The sequence below is a fragment of the Mytilus californianus genome, unplaced genomic scaffold (assembly GCF_021869535.1).
Source record: "Mytilus californianus isolate M0D057914Y unplaced genomic scaffold, xbMytCali1.0.p SCAF_1, whole genome shotgun sequence".
NCBI lineage: Eukaryota > Metazoa > Mollusca > Bivalvia > Mytilida > Mytilidae > Mytilus > Mytilus californianus.
Window position 1 is genome coordinate 114,066,760 of NW_026262581.1, and position 13,327 is coordinate 114,080,086.

General features: G+C 31.9%; 1 protein-coding gene across 1 annotated transcript in view; it reads right to left on the reverse strand.

The window, feature by feature from the left end:
* Window positions 1-11,280, reverse strand: part of LOC127738759 (cholecystokinin receptor-like) — a 72,785-nt gene extending 61,505 nt beyond the window's left edge. The window contains exons 1-2 of the mRNA XM_052250118.1: window positions 11,236-11,280; window positions 5,809-6,102 (exon numbers count right to left, since the gene is read on the reverse strand). Of these exons, the coding sequence (XP_052106078.1) occupies window positions 5,809-6,102; window positions 11,236-11,280 (339 nt within the window). The remainder of the gene's footprint in view (window positions 1-5,808; window positions 6,103-11,235) is intronic.
* Window positions 11,281-13,327: the final 2,047 nt, after the last annotated feature.

Sequence of the window (13,327 nt, forward strand, 5' to 3'; positions counted from 1 at the left end):
CAAAAGACTCACCAGTGACGCACGAATCGAAAAAGTTTAAAAAGGCCAAATAAAGTACGAGGTTTAAGAGCATTAAGGATCCAAATTTCCGAAAGCTTTTGTCAGCTACGGTAATTTATTCCTGGGGTAGAACATCCTTAGTAAAACTAAATACTGAGCAACAAGAAACCCACCATAAACAGGGGTGATTTCAGGTACTGCTGAGACATTCATTTACCCGAGACCTTAGGAGACATGTAGGTTAGCAGCTATTAGTCACCATACGACTTTGAACAATGAGAAAACCCATACCATATAGTGAGTTATGACAAAGTGTGAAAAAAATCCTACGAGAATAAAACGGCCCGATGTAAGTTTAAACAAATATTGCAGGCAACAACAAACGACAACCATTGAGTTACAGGCTCCTGACTTGAGACATGCATATAAAGAACATGGGGGATTACACATGTTTGTACGCGCTCAGCCCTTCCCTAAACCGGGACAGTGGTGTAACAGCACAACATAAAAACTAACTGTTAAAATCAGTTTGAAAGGGCTTTACTCACCAGATCGATAGGCCACTGAACTACAGGTTCCTGACTAGAGACAGGCACACATAGAACGTAGCGGGGTTAAACTAGTTTTCTAAAAATCAGTTGAAAAGGGCTCAACTCATCAGATCGATACAAAGCAGAAAACATCTAACGAAAACACAGCCCGAACGAGGCAGCGTGTCTTTACATCCCACAACAAAAAAGACACTAAGTAAAGATCTGAGAGTACTCGCAGTTACTGACAAAGTCAATAACAACTAATAAAAATCATGTTTCTAAGACTAAAATACCAATTAGTACATATCCAACATACAATGGATTTAGTGTAAAGACGTCTTTAACAGTCAGAGAAAAACATTCCCGTAAAAATTAGGATGAACTATTCCGTTAGAAATAAGTTTTCTACAGGAACAAACTTGCAAACCAAATCTTTGTATCTATGTAGGAATTTTCTTAAAAGGTTTTAATTCATTTGTTGTAACGAAATCCCTGACTTAAAAATTTGCCAGTAATACATAGATTACGCTCACTACAGACGCGGGCACAGCGAACGAGTTGTGATATTTAAACACCGTATGCAGGAGGCAAAGGAACATCACCGTCCAAAAAATGAAAAATTAACATTAGGGAAAGAAAAATCGTCCCTTTTGTTGTAAATTTTTGTGTAGAGGTTCTCGTGTAAAACTGAAATATCTAAATCTAGAAAAGCACAGTTATTGGTAAATATTTGATATATTCAAAGTAAAAGTTTTGGTAAATCGATATATCTTACAGTAGGTAGTTAACGATTTTATTTAGTCATATTGCTGTGCTAAGATATATTTTGCTGTATTAAATGGTTTATTCGTACAAAGGGTCATACGGATGTTTTGTATAAAGAGGAAGGCAAAACATATTTGAGCTAGCCCGTAAAACACCTTAAAAAACTTTTTTTTTTTTAAATTTTAATGATCCCTTCATTTGCTTTAACTAATACATACTTTTCGTCGTAGTTACATCAATTTTTAAACCTATAAAAAGGTTTATTTGTTATTTAAACATGAGTGAAAGTCAGTTAATTGTTTTCAGACATAGAGATGACTAACATGCCTACAGTATAAAAAAGAACATTACTGCCAATTGCAAAGATTTTCCCCCTCCTTTATAAACAAGTATGACGGAATTGCTTTCCTTGCATAGTAGATACTTAGCCACCGTAAGCGTTTGAGTTCGGGAAGTATTTCTTTAGCTCAGTCGGTTAGAGCGCTGACTATGTATACAGAGGTCCTGGGTTTGAGTCCTGGATGAGACAATGTGATTTTCTATTCATAATCATACTCTCTGGTTATATTTGGAGCCCAATTAAAAATCCCACAGTGGTTAAGTGATGATATCTAGCATGTATGTGTTGTGAGAGACATATTGGTATGACGACTCTTGAGGTGCGGGGAGTGTGACGGGATTCCTTCCCATATATAGTAGATACTAGCCGTATGCGTTTGAGCTAGGTGAGTACTTTTTATTTAGCTTAGTCGGTTAGAGTACTGGCTTCGAATACAAAGGTCCCGGATTCGAGTCCCGGAGGAGGCAGTGTGATTCTTAAATCATGATCTTCTGTTACACACAACACAAATGCGCCAGTATGTACCACTCTTTCTGTAATATTCAACACATCAAGAGCTCTTACAACCTGTTTCTAGCTTATTATAGAAATATCATGGCAATATACAGCATAAACAGCGATTTGACACGAAAAACCGCATTCCAATAACAAGTTTGAACGTTTAACGACGTATGACATTTAACTTAATATTATCAAATTGGATTATGTCTGGACAACGTAGATTTTGATATCAAATTATCTTAATTCCGGTATAAATAGAACGAGTAATTCAAGTTGTTTCCAGAGATAATTTGTTTCCGTACAGTCTATTGTTTTCGATCTTTTTGAGAATGCTTTCTATGATTGAAAAGATAATATCACAAAAATGCTTCGAGAGATTGTTATGATAATATTACGAAGCTAAATATCAATAGATACGTAACTTGGGCAAAGGAAATACGATTGATAAGAAATAAAAATAAATCTGGGGCACTTTTTAAATTATTTCAAATAACTTTTAAGAAATTATGTGAGGAAATTTATGAGTCTCTTGTTTTGTGTCTAACTAGATAAAGAGTACATCTCACTATTGACGTAAGTATTATACTCAATATCTGTTTGCATATATAGTAAATGCAAAAACAATGGAACACAATCTACATCCTATTGTTCTTAATGCAAATTCACTTAAACACACCAGGTTGGCTCGCGATTCTTGGCGAAAAGTGAATCTTTCGACAGTAACTTCTCCGATTCTCCGTCAAAAACATTTAAATTATTATTTAAATACACACGTAAAAAACCCAATAATTTCAAAAATTAAACATTTAACAACTGACCAATTCTTGAATTGGCATAACAACATGCTAATGCATATATTAGTTTATAGTCCGTTTAGTCTCATTTGAATGTCTTATTCGGAATAGAATTAATTTAATGCCACTGTAAGAAGAAGCACACTCAGTATTTCGGCTGTTTTTAGTCTAGCGCCACTGAATAATAGACGAATCGTGTGTCTGGCGTACTAAATTATACGCCTTGTATCTTTAATGAGCTTTTGCAAAGTTTTTTATTTGTCTTTTCCAGAATCAATAAGGTCCATTATTTGTTTGGTTTCTGTTTTACAATTGTATTCCACCATGTTACCAGAGGCTTTTTTTTAGATTAGTTTATATGACAAAAAGTCGTCTACATGTCTTCGAAAGGGGTCCATTTTGGATAACGGTCTTGGTTCTATAAGAAACGTATTCTTGTATTACATTTGTAGTTTTTAACAGCGTTGCGACACAATAATAACATGGTGATAATCGCATGTAATTGGTTTTTACAAAAGGTTTACCAATATGAAATTGTTAATATGAATTTCTTTATTAAATTTTCAATTATTTTGCTCAAAATTAATTTGCGTACAAAATTTATTAATCGTGCTTTAAACCGTAAATAAGTGAATCGATTTTATTCCCGAGAATGAGAACACTAACGACAACAACAAATCATAGCTTTTAGCTATAAATCTACTATGCTAAAATGAAAGGTTTGAAGCCTTGCTGGTTTCAAACATACATTCATTGCAAGATCTTTGTACATTTCATTAGTTAGAGAAGTTTCCATTACAGTGTTAAGGGCATACGATACAGTTTTGATCCCATAATGAAATTTTGATGAAAATTTGCATGTAGGCTAATTTTTACCTGATTAAATCAAATATGAAATAAAAAATATACCATCATGTGCTACTTTTTGAGTAAATTGAGGTTGAAATTTCAGATATTTCCTCAAATTTCGGATTTGTGGACGTTTTTTTTCTTTTCGATAGAAATACATATTTTTTTTGTTTTAAAAGATAAATGCAAGCTGTTTTTTGTTAAATCATTTGTAATTTCTGTTTTATATAAATGTTTTATAAATTTGTACATTTCATTTTTACAAATAACTCATATTAATCAAATGATTATGATTGTAGAAAAAAAACGTCATTTTTTGCTGTATATTTATCAAATTTAAAAAAATTGCACTATTGACTTTTTCATGAAAATTGGTAAACATAATCTTCATACGTAATCAAAACAAATGTCATTTTAAAAAAGAGGAGTCCATGAACTCGTTTTCAAGTTAAATCAGTTTGAATGATAAAAATCAGTCGAAAACTGCATCTTTTCCCGATAAGTCACAGTTTGACGTCGCGAAAATAGCAATTTACGTTAGCAACGTCATTACCTCCCATGTAACTGTATCGTATGCCCTTAAGATGATAATATAAATTTCATTAATGGATTGTTGCTTAACCTATAATGGAAATATTTCATTCATATATATGCACAAATAATTAATATATTCCCAAACTTGTAGAGAAAAAAAGGGAGGTATGAGGTGATTTCACTCTTTAACCTACTAAGTCATTACTTTAAAAGCTAATAATGTATTTTCTAAGTATAAATTAACTTTATGTGGAGGCGATATTTTAAGTAGTTGGTTGATAAAATATGGTATACAAATAGAGTTAAAGGTATCACTAGTAAACCAATTCTCAACTGATACTTCCATTTTGATCGAAACATCTTTTGAATGATTGAACAAAACATTATTAAGGCATGTGAATCTCTAAGTCAATTTTAGACTCATCCACTGCAGTAAATTCAGGTTTGTTGAGAAAATTCGCTTTCAGTCAATTAAGATCTGTTCCGCCTATTTCAAGACTGTTCAGTAAATAAAATTGAGAATGGAAATGGGGAATGTGTCAAAGAGACAACAACCCGACCATAAAGCAGACAACAGCCGAAGGCCACCAATTGGTCTTCAATGCAGCGAGAAACTCCCGCACCCGGAGGCGTCCTTCAGCTGGCCCCTAAACAAATATGTATACTAGTTCAGTGATAATGGACGTCATACTAAACTCCAAATTATACACAAGAAACTAAAATTAAAAATGATACAAGACTAACAAAGGCCAGAGGCTCCTGACTTGGGACAGGCGCAAAAATGCGGCGGGGTTAAACATGTTTTTTGAGATCTCAACCATCCCCCTATACCTCTAGCCAATGTAGAAAAAACAAACGTACAACAGTACGCACAGTAAAACTCAGTTTAAGAGAAGTCCGAGTCCGATGTCAGAATAGGAAACAAAAGAAAATAAACAAAATGACAATAATACATAAATAACAACAGACTACTAGCAGTTACTGACATGCCAGCTCCAGACCTCAATTAAACTGATTGAAAGATTATGTCTTCATCATATGAATATCAGGCACAATTCCTCCTGTTAGGGGTTAAGTATTATACCATCATAAAATATATGAGAAGAACATAACCCGTGTCATGCCAACAACTGGTTTTAGAATAAATATGTTTAATTCCGATGCAAAGACCCTATAAGTGAACCAATATTAAAGCCAAAATATGCAATCTTTAATGACCTGACAACAGTATCGTAACTATATCCCTTCTTAATAAGTCTGTTTAAATGTAAATGTTATTTACTTTTACAAAACAACAACACTGAATTTTCTGAACATATATTAAACAGTACCAGATTTACTCCAAGCTACATTTCTTAACAGTACTGAATTTACAACAAGATAATATCTGAACTATACTTAAACTCTTTACGAGACTTAACGTCTTAAGATCAAAATGACCGTTAAAGACTAAAACTTATTTACACAGATAACAATAGAGTTATAGTCTTACCTTTACAGGTACACAAATAACAATTAGTAAGAGATCTGCAGTGGAAAGACTCAAAAGAAATGTATTTGTTGTGTTTTGCATTTTCTTGAATCGTGCAACAGATATTATAACTAAAATATTCCCAACAAGTCCGGATAAAAGTGTAATAGAGTAGAAGATTGTCACAGGTATTAATTCGTTTAGAGGCAGGTGCGTAATTGCTGCATCATAATCATAGTTATACTCGTAATCCCAATACGACGAATTTTCCATTGTAGCATTGTCCACTGAAGTTTTAATTTCCGAATTTAATTCCTTAAAAGTAAAATTAGTTGTCTCGTCATACTTGGTGTAATTATTAACCGGGTATATAAAGTTGCTGTAATTTGATGCATCTTCATATAAATTATTATAGTTAATACTAGTTATACTATCGCTGAATGTATTCATTGCTGTAACAATATATCTCCTTTGTATTGGATTTTATAGATGCCTGATTGATCATTCAAATATTTTTTTCTTCTATACCTCCTGAAACACTGTTAGCATGGAAATCATTAACAATTATATCATGCCATTCACTGCTAACGTGACAAAATGATACCATTTGACAAAAATTACTGATCAATAAAACTAATGAAAGAATTTGACTGGAGGAATTGTAGGAATCCTTAAAGTAATTGAACGTAAACGTCTGATACTGTAGGAGTTCGTTTTAATTTTCAATCAGTTCTTTTTTCAATGTTCAACTACACCATTGTATATATAAGAAATACATTATAATTGGCAAAAAGGTCATGTATAGACATCCCATTTCTATTTTATTTTCATTTTTAATAATGTCTTAAGATCAAACAAGTTCTTACCAATTTTATCTTAAGAAAACAGAACATCAGATTTGAATAAACGATTCCGGCAAAAACTAATTAAATCTAAACTTTTTTTTTTTTATTTTTTAATGTACATATTTACGAGGTTTCTTCTGGTTTGTCATTTTATTTTCTATAAATTATTTAGAAACAAGCTTATCTAAAAGGTAGCATCGACTTATAATTTTATAATAAAACATAAAAAAAAACCACAACAGCACACAAACAAACACACACACACACACACGTATTTGAATATGAAAGTAAAATACCACACACACGCCAATCTTTACTTTGTTTTAAAATTTTAGTCATTCGGATGAATGTTTCCGAAACCATTATTGACATCTGTCATTTTTCTTATTCCATGTTCTCCTTTGTTTAATATAAAATCTTAAACCAAATATAATTTATATAGAATATGTTGAGGTACATATAATCTACTTATGTCAACTAACATATTAAGTAATTACAATGTAGGCTGTAGGAAAATATGCTACGTTACTTCAAGATTGGATACTTTTAGGTCAAACTTGGACTTTAATAATAGTGTATTCAACAGATACTGTTTCACAATTATTTTTGTTCTATCAAAATAAACAAGCAAAGCTTAGAATGGGATCTGAACACCCCTACATGGAAAGATGAGCCTTCTTTTTTACGATAACCACTATTTATCATCTATTTGTACTAAAATACCTGCGTCTATTTTAGAAGATACTGCCGATAAACAACCTTTTCTTTGAAAAATTTATAAACACTATTATTAAACAAATATTCCCACTATGTTTTATGTGTCTTTAATTTTTATAATTCCTATATAAACCATTTAAACTGTGTTTTCTTTAAGGCTATCATCTTGTTAATGTAAAGTGAACAATGATTGCAGCATAAATGGGGGCTTTAAACTAAAATCGATTGATTTTTTCTATTGCTCTGACACACATGTTTTTGTCATTATAGAGTTAAAAGTTATCTTATAAAGTTTAAAGCGTTGGTTAAAAGTATATTTTAACATACACAAAGTCACAGAATTAAAACAATGTAATAGGACAATAAAGTGGCAATGATCAAATATCGAGGAAAGTTAGACAATACAATTTCCAAAAGTAAAAAAAAAGAACATCGAAAAAGAAGACTCAAGTACGCAAGTTTCGTCTGGGGAATATATGCAGGCGCGGTTGGAATAAAAATGGAAAGTTTAAAATGGAAAATATTAATGCATGTCTTGTATCGGAAGGATAAGTTTTTCAAACTATAATTATAAAAAATATTAAATTGTATTTGTAAATTTGAAAATGTATTGAAAATAATAGCATTCATAATTGAACAGAGAATTAACCAACGTTGACGTAATCGGATTTAAGGGGCAACAATATTCACCATTTTATTTTAATATGCCAGTGAAATTTAGGACGACTGTGGAATTGTTTATGCTAACAAACTAGAAAAATTGCAATTTGAAGCTAAAAGAATTATTACTGACTGAACAATATTTAAAAACAAAACTGATATTTATTTTATAAAGACATTTGATGATATTCTCCCTAAGATCGTTGCAGTAGAAATAAACTGAAAACGTTGTACAAAGCTAAACGTAATTATCTTTGCGGTTTAATTTCACTATCAACACAAAGTACTACTACATATCCTTTGAGAAATGGTGACGATATTATGTAACTTTTTTGTAGACTTTCGATAATTAGTGACTCATTTATCCCATCAACTGTAAGGCTATGGAATAGATAAGACATATCTTTTCGTAAAACAGAAACGCTATGTAAATACTTATAAAAGTGTTCTGGAGTATAAAATAAAACAGTGACTAGTTACTATGCCTTTGGTCCCAGAAACCTCAAGAAACCGTGAAGATTTTTATCATTTCTTCTTTCATTGTCTTTTTATACACATTTACGTCATATTCTGATGAATAGTTTTAACTGGTTACCAAAGACATTGTATTGCATCTAGGAGTTATAACATCTGCATGAACTGGTAGTAAGTAACTGACAAATGAGCGAAATGAAGACATTTTTAGAAATGCATTTGACTATATAAAAAGAGACCAATCGATGCCGTGTTTAACCATGTGTATGATATGAATGTAATTATCCACACAAACACACTAACACACATACATTTTTTCTTTTCTTTTTTTTTCATTTCTTTCCTTTTCTATCTTGTTTGTTTACATGTCTCTTAAACTACAGGTGTTTGGAAGGAATTGTGTAATAATGAATGTAATTATTAGCATGGTATGTAGTCCTGTTGATTAATATTGAATCTTAAGAGAAGACGATCTTAGTTTGAACCTTTTAAGATATTTTGCAAATAAAATTTGTCAACACTAAAACTGGCGTGAGCCCTGGTTACTAGTTTCTTTTTACATTTATCCCAAATACTATTTTTAATTCAAAAATATTTTATTTATGCATTATCAAATTCTTTATACATTAGGTCTTTTAATCCATCTTTATTAAAAAATAATCAGATATATTTTGTTCAATTTCAGTTATTGATACAATATAGTCAGTAATAATTACAAGATAACAAATGTAATCTGATGCTTCGAAAATTAATTTCCCAACAGTGGTACTCGAAACAAAATATTGGCAATACCGAAGTATTAATGGTTGAACATCATTTAATCGAAATAACACTCTACAAAAAAAACAAAGAACATAAAAAAAAAGAATATTTTGAAAAAAGAAACAGTTATGAATAACAATTGCATTCCGAAATTAACCTATGAATTTAATCTAATTCATCTTTTTGTCGACTGAAAATTTCTAAGTTTCAACATAAAAGTTTTATCATGCCAGTGCAAAGACACTGGCTTGCGATCTATTTATAAACTCGGTGAGTTGCCATCCATCAGTATCACCAATGTCATTGACTTATTGGCACTAATATTTAATAACAAGATACCAAATTAATTTGATGCCCTATATGTTCCTTTCACGTTAGTAGTGCTCGTAACCAAATATACCAAAGTGTTATAAAATACAAAAAGCAATAAGACGCAAATCAGCATAAAATGAACGCCTAAACCAGCTAAAGAATTTCATTGGACGAGGAGATAAACTACCAACTCAACAAATTTTTAAACTATCAGATTCTTCCTGTTAAAATTTTTCTTAAAGAGTGATTTATCGTTTTCTTATAGTTATGTATACTATATCCCTGAAGGCCAGTTTGATTTGTGATAGAAAAGGAGGTAATTAATTGGTAAGACGTTTAATACAGACGGCAATCATACCACATCTCTTTATTTTTATAGCTATATCACGTATTTGCAAGAATTTGGTCGCCGTACAGTTACGAGAGATCTTGTTGACTTTGGTTAAAATTCCAATGCAATTTTACACATGTATATTTGATTGTTCATGATATCATCTGTAATATGTGTTGTTTGTGTATATTCTTAGTTTCAAAGTGAATTGTCAGTACCTAATTACTTCATGAAATGGTTCATAATAAGGTATTTCCACACACACATGTTTTTTTGAAACCTTGTCAGGGGACACAAACATACTTTTCATGTAGTCAATACGGTCGCAAATCCTTATTTTGGTTACTAGAGATGAATATTGCATCAGTTATCATACATGCGTAAGTTTTTTAATTATAACTCTATTGACATAACATTTTCAACACAACCAGAAAGTAGTTCTTCACTTTCAGCATGAGTGCCAGTAACTGGTTATCCTTCCTGGATAGTTGAGTTCTTTGCATATTTGTGTCGGTCAATTTTTCGACGTTTCTGGTCAGTAATATAATTCTTAGACGTTTGTCTGTTCGTCTGCTTTAAACCAGGGGGGGGGGGGGTGTCTGTCTTCCTACTAATTATGTTTTAGCTATTGTTTCCTTAATATCTGCTTACTTTTTGCGTATTTCCTTCTGTTTTGCAAAATCATAAATTTTCAACAGTATTCTTAAGATATGTATCAAATAATTGAATTAAGACTCACGGTATTTTGGACCGTCGGGTAATACATTCAGAAAATATTAAGAAGTTTGGGTAGCATATAATGACAAAAACCATTGTTGTGTCTACGCCGAAGATCTATCACGTTTACTAAACTGAAAAATATCATAAAGTGTTGATAACATATAATGATGAAGACCATGGCGATTCTATCACATTTACACAGCTAAACGTCATTATGAAAATGTTGATGACATAAAATGACAAAAATCATTACGGAGTTTGCGCTTGGCATCTTAAACAACTACTTAGATGATGAAGTATAAATTATAAAGAGTGGATAACATTTAATGACGAAGACTATTGCTAGGTTTACGCTGAGGATCCATCACTTTTACTGCTGAATAACATCACTAAGTGTGGGTGAAATATATTGACGAAGACCAAACTGCGTTTATGCTGATAATCCATCACATTACCGAGCTGAGGGCCATTTATAAGTGTGGGTTACATATACTGACGAAGAACATTGCTGCGTTTATGCTGAGAATCCATCACATCACTGAGTTGAAGAACATTTAAAAGAAATGTTGGTTATTTATAATGACGAAGACCATTGCAGAGTTTACGCTGATGATCCAACCCACTTACTGACGACGAAGATCTTTGTTCCTTCAAAATCGATGATCCATTCATAATAAAGTACTTAATTGTATATATATCCGGGCGCGGGATTTTTCTCGCTGTGTTGAAGACCCAATGATGACCTTGGCTGTTTTATGCTCTTTGACCGGGTTGTTGTCTCTTTGACGCATTCCCCATTTCCATTCTCAATTTTATCTTTGCCATCACATTTTCATTACTATCATGAGCTGTTTCAGTAATGCAAACCAGCATAAATAGGATTGAATGATCAGGTTGTTTTAAATGCTGAAACTAAGCTTCTTTATAACATATGATAGCATTAGTATTGAGGTCTGATCTATGACAGCATTTTCTGGTGTATAGCCCACCCTTCGTTCGCATATATAATCGTCCTACAACGATTATTCTCTAGGTACACAATATAAGTTAATTAAGATCATCCGTGAAAAAGATTGTGCATTTAATGCTGTTTATCATCTCTTTTAAAAAAGTTATTTTTAATTTTTGTTATTATTATTATTGTTACGCCCCGGTGATTTGAAAGCTAATAATTTTACTGTGGTTTAACTTGTGTAAATAAGATAGATGTGTAAACACTATCACTGTGGTCTCCGTTCCATACTTGATACATGCAGATTTCCGTTGTTGTGTTCTGATTCGTATTTTACAGAAGAAATAGCTTACCTGGACCTTACATTATATACTGACTTCTTTAAATCTATATATCGACTTTATTTATGTGTTTAATTGTTCATTTTGTATTTGTTTATACTTAGTTTCAGTATAACGCGCCAAATATAACGTTACGTGTTCCTGTTCTTGTTTATGAATAACTTGTGTATTACGTCACACGTAACGACGATTATGTATAAAATACGGAACGCATGTTCCTACTGGGAGCTTCTCTCCAAGAACCTCCATGCAGTTAGCAGTATCTTTCAAATTATAATTTGCTGCACCAAGTAAAAGTGCTTGGTGATATTATTTAATAGACTTGATAATTAACCAAGTCTTCATATAAAAATGCTGACGTACTGTTTGCTCGGGTAAATCGCTAACCATGCACCGAGTATGCTGAGTATTAGAAAGCAGTGCACCAAGTAGATTTTCCTGCACCAAGTATGCAGAGTTTTATAACGCAGTGTCCCAAGTAGATTTTCTTGTACCAAGTATGCAGAGTATTAGAATGCCGTGTCCCAAGTAGATTTTCTTGCATCGAGCGTTAGAAGAATTATTTTATTAACTTGGTGCAAGTAATGCACATTGCTGTATTACTTATTGTATATAATATTAACGTATTTGGTTTTATGAACCACTGTATTTGTTGTATTGCTAAACAGAAATAATCATTAGTATTAATACAATTTATGAACTCCAATATGTTTTTTTATTATTATTTTCTTCACCAGAGGCCCACAAAAAATAACGACGGGTATATCCTGACAAGAAAACCCCGGAACGTTACACTGATGTCAGAAGTGGGATATTAATTTTTTTAATTATAAAAAAAAATTATCTGGTGAAGTTTGAAAAATAAAAATGTTTTAAAATGGATGATTCTTTGCAGTATGATATAATTCAATTTAATCCAACTGATAGGTCATCAATTGCTAGTGATGATACAGTGGTGAATAATACACATGAAATGAGAACAAGTGCGCAGAATTCTTATGAATCTATTCAAGCAGCCCATCAATCTAATGGTTCACCAGCTATTTCTCCTTCAGTAGGAGAAATATTTGAATCACTCACAAATCAAATAAGGGACACATTTCATATGGTGACACAAGAAAATGCAGCAAATCTTTCTATGATGGAAGACAGATTTCAAAATCAAATCACACATTTGAAAATTCATTTGGAGGAACAAATATTCAGTTCTGTATCAAATTTAAGAGAACAAATATTTAATCTAAGAGAAGAATTTAATAAACAAAAGGGTAAATCTGATCAAATTCAATCTGAAAAATCAGAAATTATTGTTCCAGAAGCTGAAATCATAAAAACACATGCAGTACAAGAACCTAAACCGCTCCAAAATACAACATGTATACCTTCAAATTCTGAAACAAGCAGCTATCAAAATTACAATAATAGT